At 43.0% G+C, this 18,129-nt stretch overlaps 1 protein-coding gene across 1 annotated transcript in view; it reads left to right on the forward strand.

Annotated features, from left to right (window-relative positions):
* Positions 1 to 18,129, forward strand: part of LOC110219997 (uncharacterized) — a 51,828-nt gene that overhangs the window by 17,284 nt on the left and 16,415 nt on the right. The window contains 2 exon segments of the mRNA XM_021003837.2: positions 1,014 to 2,567; positions 14,006 to 14,412. Coding sequence (XP_020859496.2) covers positions 1,014 to 2,567; positions 14,006 to 14,412 — 1,961 coding nt within the window.

Here is an 18,129-nt window from a genome sequence, read left to right on the forward strand (position 1 = left end):
CCTCCACGGATCTTTACCTAAGGGATTTCTTCCATGCTTCCCACCATTTCTGTTTGCATATCTTCTTAATATATATTGCCACTCTCTTTCCTCTTTTATCTATCCTGTTTAATTTAAGTGAGGCATATCCTCAAATAGTCATTGTCTATAGTTTCACAGATATAGAGCTTAATAGGACCTCAAAGCTTATCTCATTTTACAGAAAAGGAAAGTGAGGCCCAGAGAGGATCTGGTTATGACTATCTTCCCAGTAAGTTTTTGTGATCTTTAATTGGTCAAATTTATCCCCTTTAGTTAAAATCTTCAGTTTCACCTTGCTTATTACTTACTGCTTTGTGTATTTATAGGTAAACATCCAAAGCCATGGGTCTTATTACCAGTATTATCTTGAGAGACCTGAACAAATATGTTGTTGAAATCTCAGTACCTGATTTGTCCAGCATCCCCTGATTAACCAGTCAAAAATGTTATCAATGAAGAGAAACAAGTTTTGCTTTGCAGAACTTATTCTTCTTGCATCCATTCTGCGTCTTTATGAGCACTGTTTCATGCTTATAAACTGTCTGATTGACGATAAATTCAAGAATTTTGCCAATAATTGGCATCAGGCTTAAGACATCTCATTTGTAGTCTGTAAAATTCATTCTCCCCCCTTCTGAAAATTTAGATATTTTGCCCATTACAATGATTCCAGGAGGGCAGAGTACTGGGAATATAATGCTATCGGGTTAGAGGAAGACAGCCAGCTTAGAGAATGTCCACGAATGACAATTAACAAGTTAGTCCTGGAGGCTGTTATTTAAGGCAGAGTGGTAGTTTGTTAGCATTCCTACCTAACTTACTCCTGCCCAAGTTATGCTTCACTTCACTTTTAACATTGTTAGCTCTGTATTTGCAAGATCAGGAATTCCCTTCATGCAGGAGACTGTCCAGAAAGTAGTAACAAATAGTTTCTTTTCTCCTTGCCCCCTGCTCCCAAGAATAGTAGGTTAATACTTTTTTGTTTCCTTCAGATTCTTTCATTCAGGAGATGTGTAAAACGGAGTCAGTTCCAAAACAAGGCATTTCTATGGGAGAGCCATCTAAGGAAGGACTTGCAAAGGATAATCCTAGGGATTGCAAGTTGACAGGAGACTGGGAATGTGATATCAGGTTACAAAGGCAGAAGGGAAACAAGGAGAGAAGATCCAGAAAACTCACCACCAATCATGGTGGTAATAGACTTGAGAGAAATTTCAGTCTGAGTTTAAACCTTCCACAACAGAGAATTTCAAAAGGAAAAAGCATTTGTAAACATGGTGTCTATGCCAAGAACTCCAAGCAGTTTTCCAGTCTCCTTAAATGTTATAAAATCTCCTCAAATAAGAGCTATTGTAGATATAATACATGCAAGAAGTCCTTCAGTTTCCACTCAGACCTTGGTCAGTATCATCGACCAGTCACTGGAGAAAAACCACATGGGAAATTTTTCAGGAAAACCTCACTTTGGAGGTATGACAACATCCTTTCTCAAGAGAAACCCTTTGTATGCAGTGATTGTGGAAAGGCCTTTATAGAAAAAGGAAGACTTACAGAACATAAGAAAATTCACATAGGAGAGAAGCCCTTTGAATGCAATGAGTGTGGGAAGACCTTCTGCTACCCATCAAAACTTACTCTCCATAAGAGGATTCATACTGGAGAGAAACCTTTTAAATGTAATGAGTGTGGGAAAGCCTTTATAGACAAAGGAAGACTTACTGGACATAAGAAAATCCACACAGGAGAGAAACCCTTTGAATGTAATGAGTGTGGGAAGGCTTTCTGTTACCGATCAAGTCTTATCGGACACAAGAGAATTCACACTGGAGAGAAACCCTTTGAATGTAGTGAGTGTGGAAAAGCCTTCTGCTACCCATCAAGTCTTACTCTCCATAAGAGAATTCACACTAGAGAGAAACTTTTTGAATGTAATGAGTGTGGGAAAGCTTTCTGCTACCCATCAAAGCTTATTTTCCATAAGAGAATTCATACTGGAGAAAAACCCTTTGAATGTAATGAGTGTGGGAAAGCCTTTATAGACAAAGGAAGACTTACTAAACATAAGAAAATTCACATAGGAGAAAAACCCTTTGAATGTAACGAGTGTGGGAAGGCTTTCTCCTACCCATCAAAACTTACTCTCCATATGAGAATTCACACTGGAGAGAAACCTTTTGAATGTAATGAGTGTGGGAAGGCCTTCAATTGCAAAGCAAGTCTTACTAAACACAAGTTAATTCATACTGGAGAGAAGCCCTTTAAATGTAAGGAGTGTGGAAGAAACTTCAGGCAAAGCTCAGCACTTAGAAAGCATCGGAAACTTCACACTGGAGTCACCCTACATAAGATGTTTCATACTGGAGAGAAGCCCTTTGAATGTAATGAGTGTGAGAAGGCCTTCAAACACAAAGCAAATCTTGTTGAACACAAGTTAATTCATACTGGAGAGAAGCCCTTTGAATGTAGTGAATGTGGGAGAGGCTTCCGGCGACGTTCATTGCTTAGGAGGCATCAGAGACTTCATACTAAAGAAACTGTATTATGTCAATGAGTGTGGGAAAGCAGTGGCAACTTCATACATCAGGGAAACCCTTTGAATGTAAGGACTCTGGGAAGGCATGTAGCACCAGCTACCCCCCTGGGAACCATTAGAATTCACAATGGAGAGTAACCTTTGAATGCAATAAATGTGGGAGAACTTTCCACAGTGCTAATTCCTGACCACCTGCTGCCATGCTACTGCCAATCACTCCACCAACTGCCTTGGTCTACTCCAGCTTCCACCCTAGAGCACTGTGCTCCTGGTTTGTGAGAATTCACTTAATCCAGCACCACACTGTTCTCTGGGCATCTCTTCTCCTCTCTTCCACTTTCCACCTCTAACTCTGAATATTCATCATTTGCACACCACTGTTCCAGAAAAGGCCAAGTGACTTCCTAGAACACAGCACCCTCCCTGGCTGTTATTGCCCTATCTATGTTGTCTTTAGAGTGTAAACTCCTGGAGGGAAGACTGTCTTGCTTTTTCTGTGATAGCAAAAAACTAGAAACGAATGGGTGTCCATCAGGTCGGGAATAACTTAGATTACCTTTCATTTATGCCATATTTATCTTGTTTGTACAGTTACATGTATGTTGTCTCCTATATTATAATGTGAGAGCTCCTTATAGACAGGAATTGTGTTTTTGCCTTTATGCTTAGCTCACCTCTAGCATAGTGCTGTCATTTTGTTCCTTGAAAACGAAGAACAACAACTAATTAACTAACTAGCTCAGTGCATAGCAACTAATGCTGAGTAAATGTTGTTGACTGAACTTTTGATCTATGGATGTAATGGAATATTGTGGCATAAGAAGTGATGAATATGAAGAATTTGGTGAACATTGAGAAGCTTGTATAAACCTAGGAAGACTAAAGGAAGTAGACCTAAGAACAATATGAACAATGACCACCATCATGTAAAGGAAAACAACCCTTAAAAGATATCAGAACTCAGTTCAGTGCAGTAGGCAACTGAAGTATTGATGCAGAAATGTACCTCTCTCCTCATTAGAATGGGGTCAATGACAGGTGTGAATCAGTCAATCAGAAAACATTTTAAGTTCCTACTGTGTGCCAGGCACTGTCATGCTGTCGCACATGATTAATGAATCTCTTTGTTACCAAAGGTTCTACTGGGGGAAAGATGGTCATTGGGAAATGACGGTGACTAAAGACCTTCTCATGAGAGATATCTCACTACCTCCTGAAGCAGCCCGTTCCACTTTTGGATAGCTCTAACTGGTTGGACATCAAACCAAAATTTCACTAGGTACAACTTCTTTCCATGACCACCTGCGTTTTTTACCCAACTGAGAGTGATATTCCTAAGGCACAGGCTTTAGATCATTCTACTCCCAGTGGCCCTTTCTTACCACTAGGATCGAATAAGAATTCCTGTTTATCATTTAAAGTCCTTTACAGACTGACCTCAACTTACCTTTCCAAGCTTATTTTATATAACGGCCATTCTATATGTTCAGCGCATCAGCTAAACCAAACTTTTGGCTCTTCTTCATACACAACAGTCCATCTGCCATTTTCACGCTGTTTCCTGCCTGGAATGGATTCTGTCCTCGCCTTTTAGGATCTCTAGTTTCCTTCAAAGCTCAGTTCAAAAGTCACCTCTCAGATGAATCTTTACAGATTCCTACAGCTGCTGTTCCCTTCCCCAGTCCACCCCACTGCTATCATGTTATGTTTCATATGCTTACATGTGTATGTGTCTCCCCCAGTAGAATGTAAGCCCTTTGGGACCGATTCCTTTTTGCCTTTGTATCTCCGTGTACAAAGAAGACACTTTATTGCTTTTTGATGGAGGGCTGGATTGCTCCTAAGACAATGCAGAACAGGTTTAATCCTTCAAGTGCTTGAAGACAACTGTTTTACTCCCTCCCTCTAAATATTCTCCAGGCCAGAAATAACCTTTCCTATCAACCAAGCCTCATGGCATGAGGAGAAGCTTTTGAATGTGATGGAGATATGAAAACCTTCAGTCATCTGGAACTCATTACTAAATGGAATTCATACAAGGCAGAAAGTGTAATAATAAAGATGAGAAAAACTTCAGCTATAGGGGAAATTCTTAATGACCAAAGGACAGAAGTAACAGAAAGGTGCTTTCAATGTACCAAGTGTGGGAAACTCGGCAATGTCATATTCTATATCGGACAATTCATGCTGGAGAGAGGTATTTAAGAATATAACGATCATGGAAAATCCTTGCAGAACTATTTATTGTTCATCAGACATCTGATGTCATCCATGCTGAAGTCTAACTGTGGGAAGCTAATGATGTGAAAGGAACTTTATTTAGACTTGTCACTTGCTAAATTTTGATACTGTGACTGTCCAATATTTATTTGATACATTATTGTTTCTGGTGTACAAGCAAAAAAGTCATCTTATTTCCAGCTCTTAACTTTTTGTGAGTCTAAGTTTTATATAAATGATGATCCCCATTTATTTCCTTCTCTGTTTCCATTGGTGTGTTCCATCTAATAACTAGATTTATGCCTCTTTGGAGCACATTGCTGGATGGCTGTCCATAAGGCCAAGTGCGATTACAAATACCCACACCCCTGCTGACACTGTTTGATCATTTTTATTATATTTTGCCAATTTAATGGGTGAGGTGGTACCTTATATATGTATTACTTTTACTCCTCTTCTTTGAGGATGTAGGGCATTTCCCCAAAGGGTCAAAGATTTAAAACCAGAAGGAGCTTTAGGGATTATCTGATACACACACACATACATTTTAAAGATGAAAAAGCCTGTTTAGAAAACTGAAATGACATGCTAGAGGTCACATCAGGAGCAAGCAGGATTCAAACCCAGATCCTCTGATTTTGTAGCTAGAATTCTCTTCTCTGCATCATGCTGCCTCTCAAAGGTTTGGTTATATTTCCCTCTTGTGTGAACTCTTGTATCCTTTGAGCGCTTATCCATGGAGTCCTGGGCATTATCCTCATAGATTTGTCCATTCCCAATAAATTCTACAAATCAAGCTTTTTAAAACTGTTCTAATGAATATTTTTCTGTTATTGAATCCATCAAATCTTCTTGAAATTCATGAATTTTCAAGTTAGAGAAATTGTATCTCACCACTCCTCACTAATGCAGGAGGGCCCAGTGGATAGAGTGGTAGGCCTAGAATTAGGAAGACTTGATTTCAAATATGGCCTCAGACTTACTAGTTGTGTGACCCTGGGAAAGTCACTTAATTCCATTTGCCTCAGTTTCCTCATCTGTAAAATGAGCTGGAGGAGGAAATAGCAAACCACTCTAGCATCTTTGCCAAGAAAACCTCAAACTGGGTCATGAAGAGTCAGACATGAATGAATAACAACTCACAGGGACAATGGTCCATATTTTTCTAGCTGTTTTGCATATGCATGTATAGTGCATTAGTATGTTTATTCTTGTGTGTATTTGTCTATTAACACTCACTACTATTAAAGCCTGGAAGAATGACTTATTCCAGTGCAGTTTAGACTAAATGGTCTCTGAGAACCTTTTCAATCCTAAGATTCTGTAACAGGCAGGATGAGCTAGAGTTCGTAATGTAAGAGGGCAAATTAGCCCATAGATATGAGATTTGGTAGGCTAACACTCATGATGGGCCGCCAATCTGCTACAATTTATTTAAGAAGAGGATAAGTAAAGGCCATGCAGCAATGGCTATTAAGAATGTGTAGTCATAGGGGCAGCTAAGTGGTGCAGTGGATAGAGCACCAGCCCTGAAGTCAGGAGGACCTGAGTTCAAATCTGGCCTCAGACCAAACACTTGACACGTACTAGCTGTGTGGCCCTGGGCAAGTCACTTAACTCCAATTGCCTAAAAATAAAAGAATGTGTAGTCATCCAGAAAACAGAGGCAGAGAACTTGGTGAAGGTAATAGATGGTAAGAGATGGTGTCGCTAGAGCTGGGCTCAGAGCTAGGATGTCTTGGGTTTCCATCCCACCTCTGGCAGAAACCTGGCCAAATTACCCTTCAGTGTTCTAAGTCACTCTTGAAGACTTAAGTTGTAGAGAAGATGCCAACCTGCATTGGAGAGTGGGAAATCTACATGTCCCGTCCCTAGACATGAGCACAAATGGAATCGCCTTGAAAGCTCTCGGGCTCAGCTCCAAGTGTTTATTTGTTCTTTGCTGAGATATCAGTGGATATGGGAACAATAATGAATCAAGGCTACAAGGTGAAAGCGGAGGCCAGTGAGCCCTCCAGCCCCTCCTGCTCCTCTCAGAGGCATGCCCTCACACCTGTTAGCCACAGTCGCCTACTCAAAGGTGATGCTTCGGCAGAATGGAAGAGTAGGCTTCCTGTAAACTGCTTTGCTTCCAGATGCTGGATGCCATATAAGTCCCGGATCGCTTGGGTAGTTGTCCAGACACGATCTGTGACTTGAAACAGTATGTCTCAACTCTGTCCCTCTGTATTTTACAATTTTATTTGTCACAGGTAATTCCTTCCTTGACCTGATTCTGTGTAAGCAACCAGGGTTTGTGAGGGTAGAGGTGGGAAGGTTTTGAAGCAGGGTCTGGCCAAAACCTACGACATCCCATCCCACCTCAGAGTCAGACCATTACTATGGTCCCAGCTACAGCATTGTGTGCCCCACCTTAAGCACAGGAATAATGATGATGATGGTGATGATGATAGTACAATAATAGCTAATAATAATAGCTAACTTATAGTCCTTTAAGGTTTAAGTAATCTCTTTTTCTCTTCACAATAATCCACTTTATAGATGAAGAAACAGGTTGAAAGAGGTTAAATGATTACCAGGGTCACACAGTGTCTGTCTGGGGCAGGATTTGAACTCAGAACACAGGAAACACATCCTCGGGCTATAGAAGTCAATTGCTAGTACTGTCATCTTGCAGAAGGAGTACCATGTTCACAAGTATTCCTGTGGTCCATACTTGCTACTACAGCTCCATATCACCTATGTGTGTTGTTCACAGGATTGTCATAGAGATGAAGTTGAATCTGGAACTCAGCTAGGTGACTTCTCAGTCACCTGTTCTGTGTTAACTGGACCTCTTGCTTCCCCCAGCTCCTCTGTAGACTTCCTGGGGGTAGGACCAGTATTTTCTAGTCCCTCGTCCCCCCAGTTCATTGCTTCAAGCATCAACCCACCTCTTCACTCCCACTCACAGACTTGCCAGAAGAGTCTGCTGGGCTGGTCTATCCCCTTCTTCCATCTTAAATCCATCAGCACTTTGGTTATATAGCAAATTTCCCTTCCTCTACATAGTTGGGATCTATTTCCTCACCACAAATACCCCCTTAGCATGGCAGGTCTGACCAGGACTGGATTGGCCCAAACCATCCTGATGGCAATGAGATTTTCCAATGGAAGTGAATTCTGGTGTGGCTTGTGAAGAAATGCTTCCATCCAGAGGGGCTGCTGAGTGTCTACTCCCAAGTGATAGCCACTGGAATGAAGAAAAGGATATGGTGGCATTATGTCTATAAGGAGAACCTTCTCTCTGTTGTGGCATAAACAAGACCACGCTGGTTTAAAGATAATAAAGTCAATAAACATTTATTAAGTACCTACTGTATGCCAGTCACTGAGCTCAGTGCTGGGGATGCAATGCAAATAAAAAGAAAGACAGCCTCTGTCTCAAGAAGCTTACAATCTGAAGGGAGTGGCTGAAAAGGCTGGGGAGGCTTTCCAGATGGGAGGAGGGGAAGGTACCCAGCCTGGGGGGCTGATGGAGAAGTCCAAAGGCAATTGGCAAGTGGATTGTTCAAAGTTCATTTCTGACAGATTTGCAGCTGGGAGATTTACTCTCTTCAGAGCAATGTCCGACCTCAGACACTTGACACTAACTAGCTGTGGCTAGAAAGGAGGAGATTCAGGAGGGAGATATGTTTGGGGTAGATAAGTTTGGTTTGATAAATGTTTGTCCTTCATTTCCTTTTTTTTTCCTTCTTTTCTTTTTTTTAGTGAGGCAATTGGGGTTAAGTGACTTACCCAGGGTCACACAGCTAGTGAGTGTTTGTGTCTGAGGCCGGATTTGAACTCGAGAAAAGGAGTCTTCATGATTCTAAGCCAAGAGTTCTATCCATTGTAGCACCTAGCTGCCCTGGTTTGCCAATAGTAGTGTGTTAAGTATCTGTCCATCAATCTCCCTGTAAGGTAGGGGGGGATTTGGTTCCCCAAATCTACTCTATAGATGGATAGCATAGAAAACAAAAAGTAGAAAGCAAAGGTAACAAAGTATTAAAGTATTAACAAGAAGTTAATACTGAATGATCCCATTATGAAATACAAATACCTTTCCCTGACAAAATTAAAGGGAGCAGTTTCACTAGATGAACGAAAAATGGGTCAGCCCTTTCAGGGCTTTAAATATCTAATCCCTACATTAGTTTAGCAGGGCAGCGAGGTGATGCAGTAGATAGAGCAGTAGGCCTGGAGTCAGAAAGACCTGAGTTTAATTTCAGCCTCAGACACTAGCAGTGTGACCCTGGGCAAGTCATTTAACCCCATTTCCTTATCAGCAAAACGAGTTGGAGAAGGAAATGGCAAACCACTCCAGAATTTTGCCAAGAAAATCCCAAATGGGCTCATAAAGAAGTGGACACAATTAATTGACTACACAACAACTCTATGACAACTAAAAGCATTAACTTAAAGGGAAAAAAATGGATTTTTCACAAAGACTACATGAATACCTAAATGAAATGAAATGAGATAAAATAAATGGAATAAAAACTCTAAAGGAAAGAGTTGGAAGGAGAATAAATAGCTAAGAACAAAAAGTATTAAAACTTACTCAGTATCAGAGTACTTGAAATCCAAACTAGATTAAACAGAAATCAATGACTTTGTGAGATAGCAAGAAATATTAGGACAAAAGAAAAAGATTAAAAAACTAGAAGAAAATGCAAAATATCTGACAAGTTGAGGAGAAATAATTTAAGAATCATTAAACTCCCTGAAAAACATACTTTTTTTTTTTAAAAAAAAGGCCTAAACAGTATATTTCATTAAATCATAAATGAAAATGCCCAGATACACTACAACTACAGGACAAATCGAAGAGAAACTCCACCAATCACTTCCTAAAAGAAAGAATCAATTAAAGGAAAGGTCCCAGGAATATTCTAGTCAAAACCCAGAGCATTCCTATCAAAGAAAACATACTGTAAGCATTGAAAAACAGTTCAAGCACCAAGAAAAAACCACTACGATCCCAGAAAAGGCAGCAGCTTCTACTAAAAATGAGAGGAGATCATGGAATACAATCTTCCAAAAAGCAAAAGATATCAATTGCAATGAAAAACAACTTTTACAGACTTAAAAACTCTGATCAAAACAACGATCATATCTCTCTCCAGAGGACCTATGATGAAGCAAGTTACCCACTTCCTAACAAAGAAGTGATGGACACAAAGTGCAGAAAGAGACATACAGTTTTTGGACGTGGCCACTGGTTAGATTTATTTTGCTTGACTATGTTTATTTATTACAAGGATTTCTCTCTCTTAATTGGGGAAGCAGGAGTTAGCAAGTGATTTTTTTTTTAATCCTAAAACTTTTTAAATGTACAGAAGAGAATAGAAAGAAATTCAGAAGGAAGCACAGATGAGCAGGACAGTTTTGGAATTAATACGGTATAGAGGGGGAAAGGCCCCATATATGATGAAGAGCAGCCTTCATGGGACTCAAAGAGAAGCAAAATAGACATTTCTAGTCTCTTCTCCCCTCATCCTTCTCTAATTTGTTCCAGGAGGGGAAGCAAGAAGTTAGAACCAGAAGCTTCACTGCTGTCCTTGGAGAGGTGGGCATTTGGCTAGACACATATTGAACTGTTCCCTTAAATACTGTTAGTCTAGGAGACAAGATGGGGTTCATTTTTACATCTGATTGTTTTGTCATTTCTGGAGAGGAGGGAGACTTCAAGATTTATATCCAAGGCTTGACCCCTTTCCCATCAAATCCCACTTCCACAAAGAATACACATAGCATATATATATATATAATATATATATATATATATATATATATATATATATATATATATATATATATATATGTATGAAAGAAAAGGCCCTGGAGTCAGGAAGACCTGAGTTCAAATCTGGCCTCAGACACTTGACACTTACTAACTGTGTGACCCTGGGCAAGTCAGTTAACTCCATTGGCTAGCCGAGAGAGAGAGAGAGAGAGAGAGAGAGAGAGAGAGAGAGAGAGAGAGAGAGAGAGAGAGAGAGAGAGAGAGAGAAAGGATATGTATAAAGAAAAATTTAAAAAATACACATAGCAAAGAAACCCATTTCTCCAAATTAGTAGCAAAACAGAAATCAGAGAAGATATGCATAGGAGAATGTACTGAACAATACAGAACGAAGGCTCTCTTTCACTGGGAGAGAGAGAGAGAGCGCACCCACTCTAGAGAGAAAGACCTAGATGTCACCTAAGGGGAGATTCCCTGTAGTCTCTGGTGCAGTAAGCTGGGAACAAGGATGTAATGGAGACTGCCAGTTCCTCTCATGTCTTCCCAGAGTCTTTTCTTCAGCAACCTGAAGTGTAGTTGGCCTGTTCTATCTTTTCTCTTGAAGTTGGAAGCCAGAAGTGACTCCACTGGAAACGTGATGAACTGGTATGTGCCCTGACAGTCCCAAAGCAGGACTTGGGAAGGCTCGAACTCTCTGCCTGGCCAGCTCTGCCCACTACTCCCACAGGACACAGCATTCATCTCCACAAATAAGAGAGTCCCGAAGAAATGGGTTTGGGGACAGGTTTACATTCCCATCTAGTATATACTTTTTTAAAAAGGGAAATTAGGATGAAATGGAAACTCATGGTATCTTATATAATTCTTTTCTGTGTGCTGTGTATAAATAGGAAAATGTTCTTTTTGGCATTAAAGTTTGGAATACAAATTAAAATTTTTAAATGGAAAAAAGCCCTTTGAATGTAATGATCACTGAAAAATTTTTCAGAGGTAATTTGTTTTTCATCAGACATCATAGAATTCATGTTATTGATGAACTTTTGGGGTATATTCATGTAGAGTAAATTTTATTCATTCTTATCACTTTAAATACTAGATAGTTGAGATATCATGTTTTCTTATGTGTTGTTTGCTGGTTTAATAAAATAAAATTAATTTGTTTCCAGCTCTAGCAATTTATAAGTTGATAGATCTTTTACTAAATGTCTCTTCCTCACCTCTCCTCACTAATTTAAATTATTTTCTAAGGATATATTCTTAGTAGTAGGATTACTGGTTCTACATGTATGACCAGTTTTGTATCATGTAATTTGAATATTTCCAGAATGCTAACCATGAAGACCACAGTAAACCAGTAGATAATGAATTTAGGTTTCCCCCACAGCCTTATCAACACTGCAATAAACATACAAACAAACAAAAAAGCCCAAAAAACAACTTTAATGAGCAGGAGATGGGACCTCATAGTTGTGTTGCTTTGTAATGCTTTATTGATGTTAGCAAATGAGTGGGATAGAGACCACCTACCCAAATAAAAATTCAGAGGTTTCTCTCAGTAGAAACAGAAGTTTTATTCTAGCAAGTCTCACGTGAGAGTTGGGCATCATCTAACCAGGGCAGACTGGAGTAGTGAGGCAAGATACAACAGCAAGCAGCCAGTTATATTCCCATAGACAGACCACTCCAAGAAACCCCCCTCCCCACTTGTTTACCTCAATCTCTTTATCCTCATTGGTTGAGGCAAGGGACCTTACAGTCTATATTTAGAACCCAAGAGATACATGCATAACCTAAAGTATAACTACATGATGCACACGTAAATTCGTTATGTAGAATTCATTTCTCTATTGTCAGCCTCCAGAGTTTGGTGTAAGAAAGACAAACAGAATTAGGCTGTATGTGTGTTTATTTTTGTCAAGCAGGCATGCATGCATGCACGCGGAGCGTCAGTCAGAACTGAGCTCTCTTTTGGGTTAGGCTGCACAGACTACAAAGCCATGAAGCAAGGAAGTGCCCCTGACTCAGGATGTCTGTGCAAGTTTAATCCGATCTTGTGATTGCTGACACAGCAGGAGGGTTTACTCAGAGAGCATTGCAAAGGCTTATTGGTATGTCAGTCCAGAACGGCTCAAATCATCCTCTTCCACTGGCTGGGCCAGGTTTTGGCCTTCTTTGGGTGATGAGGGGCTTAAACTGGGCTCTCACTATCTAGAAGGTATCATATATGGTATTGTTGAAAGCAGCTTTTTCGGGGAACATAACTGACTCTACTTTGTTCTGTAGTGATTTGCTGTGTATGACCCTTACACAAACTGTAGGCCCATCTACAACAGTTGATTTGCTTCAATGTATTCATCCTTCCCTCTAACTGCTACCAAAACAAAACGAAATTAAAAACATGAAAGGAGAACTTTACTCTCTGGAATACCTTCCTTATCTAGATAGATAGCTCCCTTTGATTTAGTGAAACTAAGTATACTACTATGACAACAAGAACACATCCTTTATTTACCTTCTGTAGCCAATGATATATACTTTTTAACAAGCATATTTTATTTCCTTTGTACAACCACATGCACTGTAATGAGCAACCGCATTATTTGTTCATTCCTTTGTTTCACGTAATGTATAATGCCCCTAGCTGAATGTGAATGCACATCCCCTATTAACTGCTGGGAGGGTGCATGACACTTTTCGGGCAATAAAACGTGTTTTAATCTTTACAGGCTTAATTGGCAGTAAGCTAGTCCAACAGATAAGCAAATACATTCAACAATATCGTTGTGGATCTAAACTTTTCTCTCTATTGTTAATCAGTTATCCTACCGGCATTTATTAACTGGGATTCCTTTTTGTCGGTGAATCAAACATTATTAAGCTCCTACTATGTGCCAATCACTATACAAAGCAGGATACAAAGGCAAAAGTCCCTGCTCTGAAGGAGCTCAGTCTAATCAGGGAGACATCATGAGCATAGCTGTGCAAACAAGATCAGTGCAGAATAAATTGGAAATAAGCAATAGAAGGCACTAGGATTAAGAGTACTGCATACATATTTGTAAGTTTTGTTTTTGTGCTTTCTCAATAAGTGGGGAGGAGGGGATGGGAAAGAGAGAATTGAGACCCGAAAGTAAAATACATTTTAATGTTTTTTTTAAAGAGGGCTCCTTAAAGGCTTTCTGTGGATTTTAGCTGAGTCTTGCAGGAGGCCAGTCTGGAAGCTAAGAGATGCAGAAGAGGGGGGGGGAGAGCCCTCCAGAAAAGGGGGCCGGGGCCAGGCGCTCTGTGTCCTTGCAGCCTCGGCTCAGCGCAGGGTCCGCCGAGTAGCAGGCGCTTAAGGGCACCGTGAGTGACAGCAGAAAAGGTGGGATCCCACCGAGCGGGGAAAGAACACCGCTGACCACTGATTTAGACCGATTCTTTAAGGTTCACCAGGCCATTTACGTGCATTATCAATAACCTAGGTCACAAGGGCACAGCAAGGATTTCCTCAAAGCTTGGCAGCCCGAGCACGGCTCAGGGGTCAGACCCCTATGACCGAAGGAGGCACCAGGAGCATACAAGGCTCCACCCGCGCATGCTCTCTGAGCGCCTCAGACCGGGAGGTTTGCGGGCTGGTACTCAGCCCAGGGTGCCTGAGGACTGCGCAATGCGCCTGCGCAGTTTTACCCAGCCGAGGACCGTTCCGGAATCTTTCGAGCCGCGCGCCTCCATTTCCCAGAGTTCCTTGGTGTGCCGCAAGGTTGTGCGCACGGCCCCTTCGGCTCCCGAGGGCGCGTCTGGCCTAGCTCGCCTGGGAATCCGAGGGATTCTGGGAGTGGTAGTTCGGAGGTTCTGTGGGCCCTCGGTGCCGCTCTTTGTGGGGTCGGGGGTTTGGGGGTTATTGTTCGTGGGGCATTTCGAAGGGGGAGGGAGGGGGGAGGGAAGGGAGTCAGTGCGCACGCGCGGCTAACGGTGCGGGGCCTCTGCGAGAGCATCAGCGACACCCACTGACTCGCGCCGAGGGTGCACGCGTGAGTGTGTCAGAGGTGCGGAGGGGGGCCTCTGCGCGGGCGGGGGAGGGTGTCCAGGTCGGGTGCGATGCTCCCTCCCTCCTCCCTCTTTCCTCTCACCCTCCCTCCCTTCCTTCCTTCCTTCCTTCCTTCCTTCCTTCCTTCCTTCCTCCTTCCTTCCTTCCTTCCTTCCTCCTGCCCTCCCTCCTCCTTCTCCCCTCTCCCCTTTCCTTCCTCCCTCCCTTCCTCCCTCTCTCCCTTCCTTCCTTCTCTTTCCTTTCCTTCCTTCCTTTTTTCCTCCTCCCATCCCTTTTTTCCTTCCTTCCTTTCTCGTCCTGTTCCTTTCTTCCTTCCTCCTCCTGTTCTTTCCTTCCTTTCTTTCCTTCCTTCTTCCTTCCTTCCTCCCTCCCTTCCTCCCTCTCTCCCTTCCTTCCATCCTTACTTCCTTCTCTTTCCTTTCCTTCCTTCCTTTTTTCCTCCTCCCATCCCTTTTTTCCTTCCTTCCTTCCTCGTCCTGTCCCTTTCTTCCTTCCTCCTCCTGTTCTTTCCTTCCTTTCTTTCCTTCCTTCCTTCCTTCCTTCTTTCCTTTCTTCCCTCCTTTCTCCCTCCCTCCCTTCCTCCCTTCTTTCTTCCCTCCTCCCTCCTTTCCTCCTCCCTTCTTTCCTTTCCTTCCTCCCTTCCTTCCTTTCTTCTCTCCTCCCTTGCTCCCTCCCTTCTCTCCTTCCTTTCCTTTCCTTCCTCCCTCCTTTTCTTCCTCCTTCCCTCCCTCCCTCACTTTCTTCCTTCCTCCCTCTCTCCCTTCCTTCTCTTTCCTTTCCTTCCTTCCTTTTTTCCTCCTCCCATCCTTTTTGTCTTTCCTTCTTTCCTCTTCCTGTCCCTTCCTTCCTTCCTCCTCCTGTTCTTTTCTTCCTTCCCTCCTTCCTCCCTCCCTCCCTTCCTTCTTCCCTCCCTCTTTCCTTCCTCCCTTTCTTCCTTTCTTCTCTCTTCCCTTGCTCCCTCCCTTCTCTCCTTCCTTTCCCTTCCTTCCTTCCTTCCTTCTTTCCTTCCTTCCTTCCTCCTTTTCTTCCTCCTTCCTCCCTCCCTCCCTTCCTCCCTCCCTCCCTTCCTCCCTCTTTTCCTTCCTTCCTTCCTTCTCTTTCCTTTCCTTCCTTCCTTCCCTTCTCCCCCTCCCCCTTCCTTCCTTCCTCTTCCTGTACCTTCCTTCCTTTTTTCCTTCCTTCCTTCCTTCTCCCATCCCTTTTTTCCTTCTTTACTTCCTTCCTCCCTTCTTTCCTCCCTTGCTTCCTCCCTTCTTTCCTTCCTTCCCTCTCTCCCTTCCCTCCCCCCCCCCTTCCTCCCTGTGTCCCTCCTTCCCTCCCTCTCTTCTTTCTTTTCTTCCTTCTTCTCTCTTCCCTCTTTCCCCCTCTCCTCCTTCCCTCTCTTCCCTTCCCTCCCTTCCCCCTTTCCTCCTCCCTTCCTCCTTCTTGCTCCTTCCTCCCTGTGTCCTTCCTTCCCTCCCTCTCTTCCTTCCCTCCCTCCACCCTTTCTTCCTCCCTCTCGCTCCTTCCTACCTGCTCCCTCTTTCCCTCTCTCCCCCTTCCCTCCCTTCCCTTCCCTCACTCCCCCCCCTCTCCCTCGCTCCTTCCTCCCTGTGTCCCTTCTTCCCCTCCTCTCTTTTCCTCTGCCATCTCAGCCCTCTCCTCCCCCAGAGCTGCTGTCACTCTAGCTGACCTTCCCCACAGTCTTTCACATTATTCCCTTTTTAGGACTGTTTACGATTCACCTAAGGGTGATTTCCAGCTCCAGCCTCCATGCATTTGCACAGGCTGTGCCCTTGCATGCCTCCCTCATCTTATGCTCTTATGATCCCTAGCCTTCTTTAAGTCACAGCTCAGTTACTCCGTCGTACAGGAAGCCTCCCCTGACCTCTCTGGTTGTTGGTGTTTGCCTCTTTTGAGAACTGTTCTTTCTGAAGCCAAGCACTGATTTAGAGCAGATTTACAGAGGCAGAAAGTGTAGCCATACTCATGCAATCCCATAGCCTCTAACACCTGGCATTTATGTAGCTTAAAGGTTTGTAAAGCCCTTTACACATATTGTCTTATTTGAGCCTTAAAACAACCCTGTGAGGTGGGTGGTATTATTATCCCCATTTTACAGTTGAGGAAACAGAGGCAAAGGTAGACTCACCCAGGGTCACACAGCTAGTACACGTCCAAGGTTTGATTTGAACTCAGGACTTTGTGACTCCAAAACCAAACCTCTGTCCACAGAATTATTCTGGGTACTGAACCTAGGTCAGGAAAGATCCTGTTTATAGCATCTGTGTGACCTTGGACAAATCACTTAACATTTCTGGGCCTCATTTTCCTCATTTTAAAAAGAGGATGAAAAAGCAGCGTGATGGCCTCAGAACAGGGAAGTTCCAGTCCTGCTTTGCAGGCCATTGGCTGTGTAATCTCTTCCCCTCCCCTTCCCCGTAGTGGGGCTTTAGGAGAAATGGGTTGTGTAGACATGCAGCATGACCCAGTGGCTCCAGAGCTGGCCGTGGAGCCAAAAGGCCTGGCTTTGCACCTGGCGTCTGACGCCTGTGGGCTCTGTGACCCTGGCCACGCACCCGGCCAGATCTCTGAGACTACATACGAGCTGCATTGGTGGAGCGGCTTCTCATCTGGGATCCTCCATCTGGTCTCTGTTATTTTGGAGAGCTCAGTCTCAGAAGCCTCATCACCAGGTGGCTTCTTCTCGCCCACTGCAACTCATGCAGAGGCTCCCCAGTGGGACGTGTAACCTGGATCTGTGAAAGGACTGTTCCCACTGAAAGGAGTCACATCTCCTTGTAGTATTGAAGTACCTCTGTGTTTCTCATTCAGACAGCTAGGTGGAGCACTGCAGAGAGCACCAGATCTGAGTTCAAATGTGGCCTCCGACACTGATTATCTCAGTTTCTCCATATGTAAAATGGGGATAATAATAGCATCTACTTCCCAGGGGGTTATAAAAGTTTATAAAGCACTTTGAAAGTCTTAAAGTGCTATATAATGCTAGTTATTATTATTTATTATCTATGTAAATATATAATATATAAATATGTATTATTTATTATGTATTATTAAGTATGTATGTGTGTGCATATATACACACACATGGCTTTGGAGCTCTTTCTGATCCTTCTTGTATCTACTGCGAGGCTGAACCCACAGCAAGTTTGCATTATGTGCTTGGTGAATTGAGGATACTCATCAGGGGCTGTTAGAGTGGGCAGGACCCTGGCTGTGTAAGCAGGGCCCTGGATCAGAATGTGTTGGAAGCTGCTGCTGCTGTTGACTCGTGTCCGACTCTTCGTGACCCCATTTGGGGTTTTCTTGGCAAAGATACTAGAGTGATTTGTCATTTCCTTTTCCACCTCATTTCATAGATGAGAACACTGAGGCAAACAGGGTGAAGTGACTTGCCTAGTTTCACCCAGCTAGTGAGGCCAGATTTGAACTCAGGTCTTCCTGACTCCAGGCTTGGTGCTCTATGCGCTGTGCCACCGAGCTGCCAGGAAGCTGCTGGCCTCCTGCCTAGGCACTAGGTGAAAGTCAGAGCGAAGGTTCCAACTAAAGTGGCTGTGT

Source organism: Phascolarctos cinereus, unplaced genomic scaffold (genome assembly GCF_003287225.1).
Source record: "Phascolarctos cinereus isolate Bilbo 61053 unplaced genomic scaffold, phaCin_HiC Scaffold_726;HRSCAF=1367, whole genome shotgun sequence".
Classification (NCBI taxonomy): Eukaryota; Metazoa; Chordata; class Mammalia; order Diprotodontia; family Phascolarctidae; genus Phascolarctos; species Phascolarctos cinereus.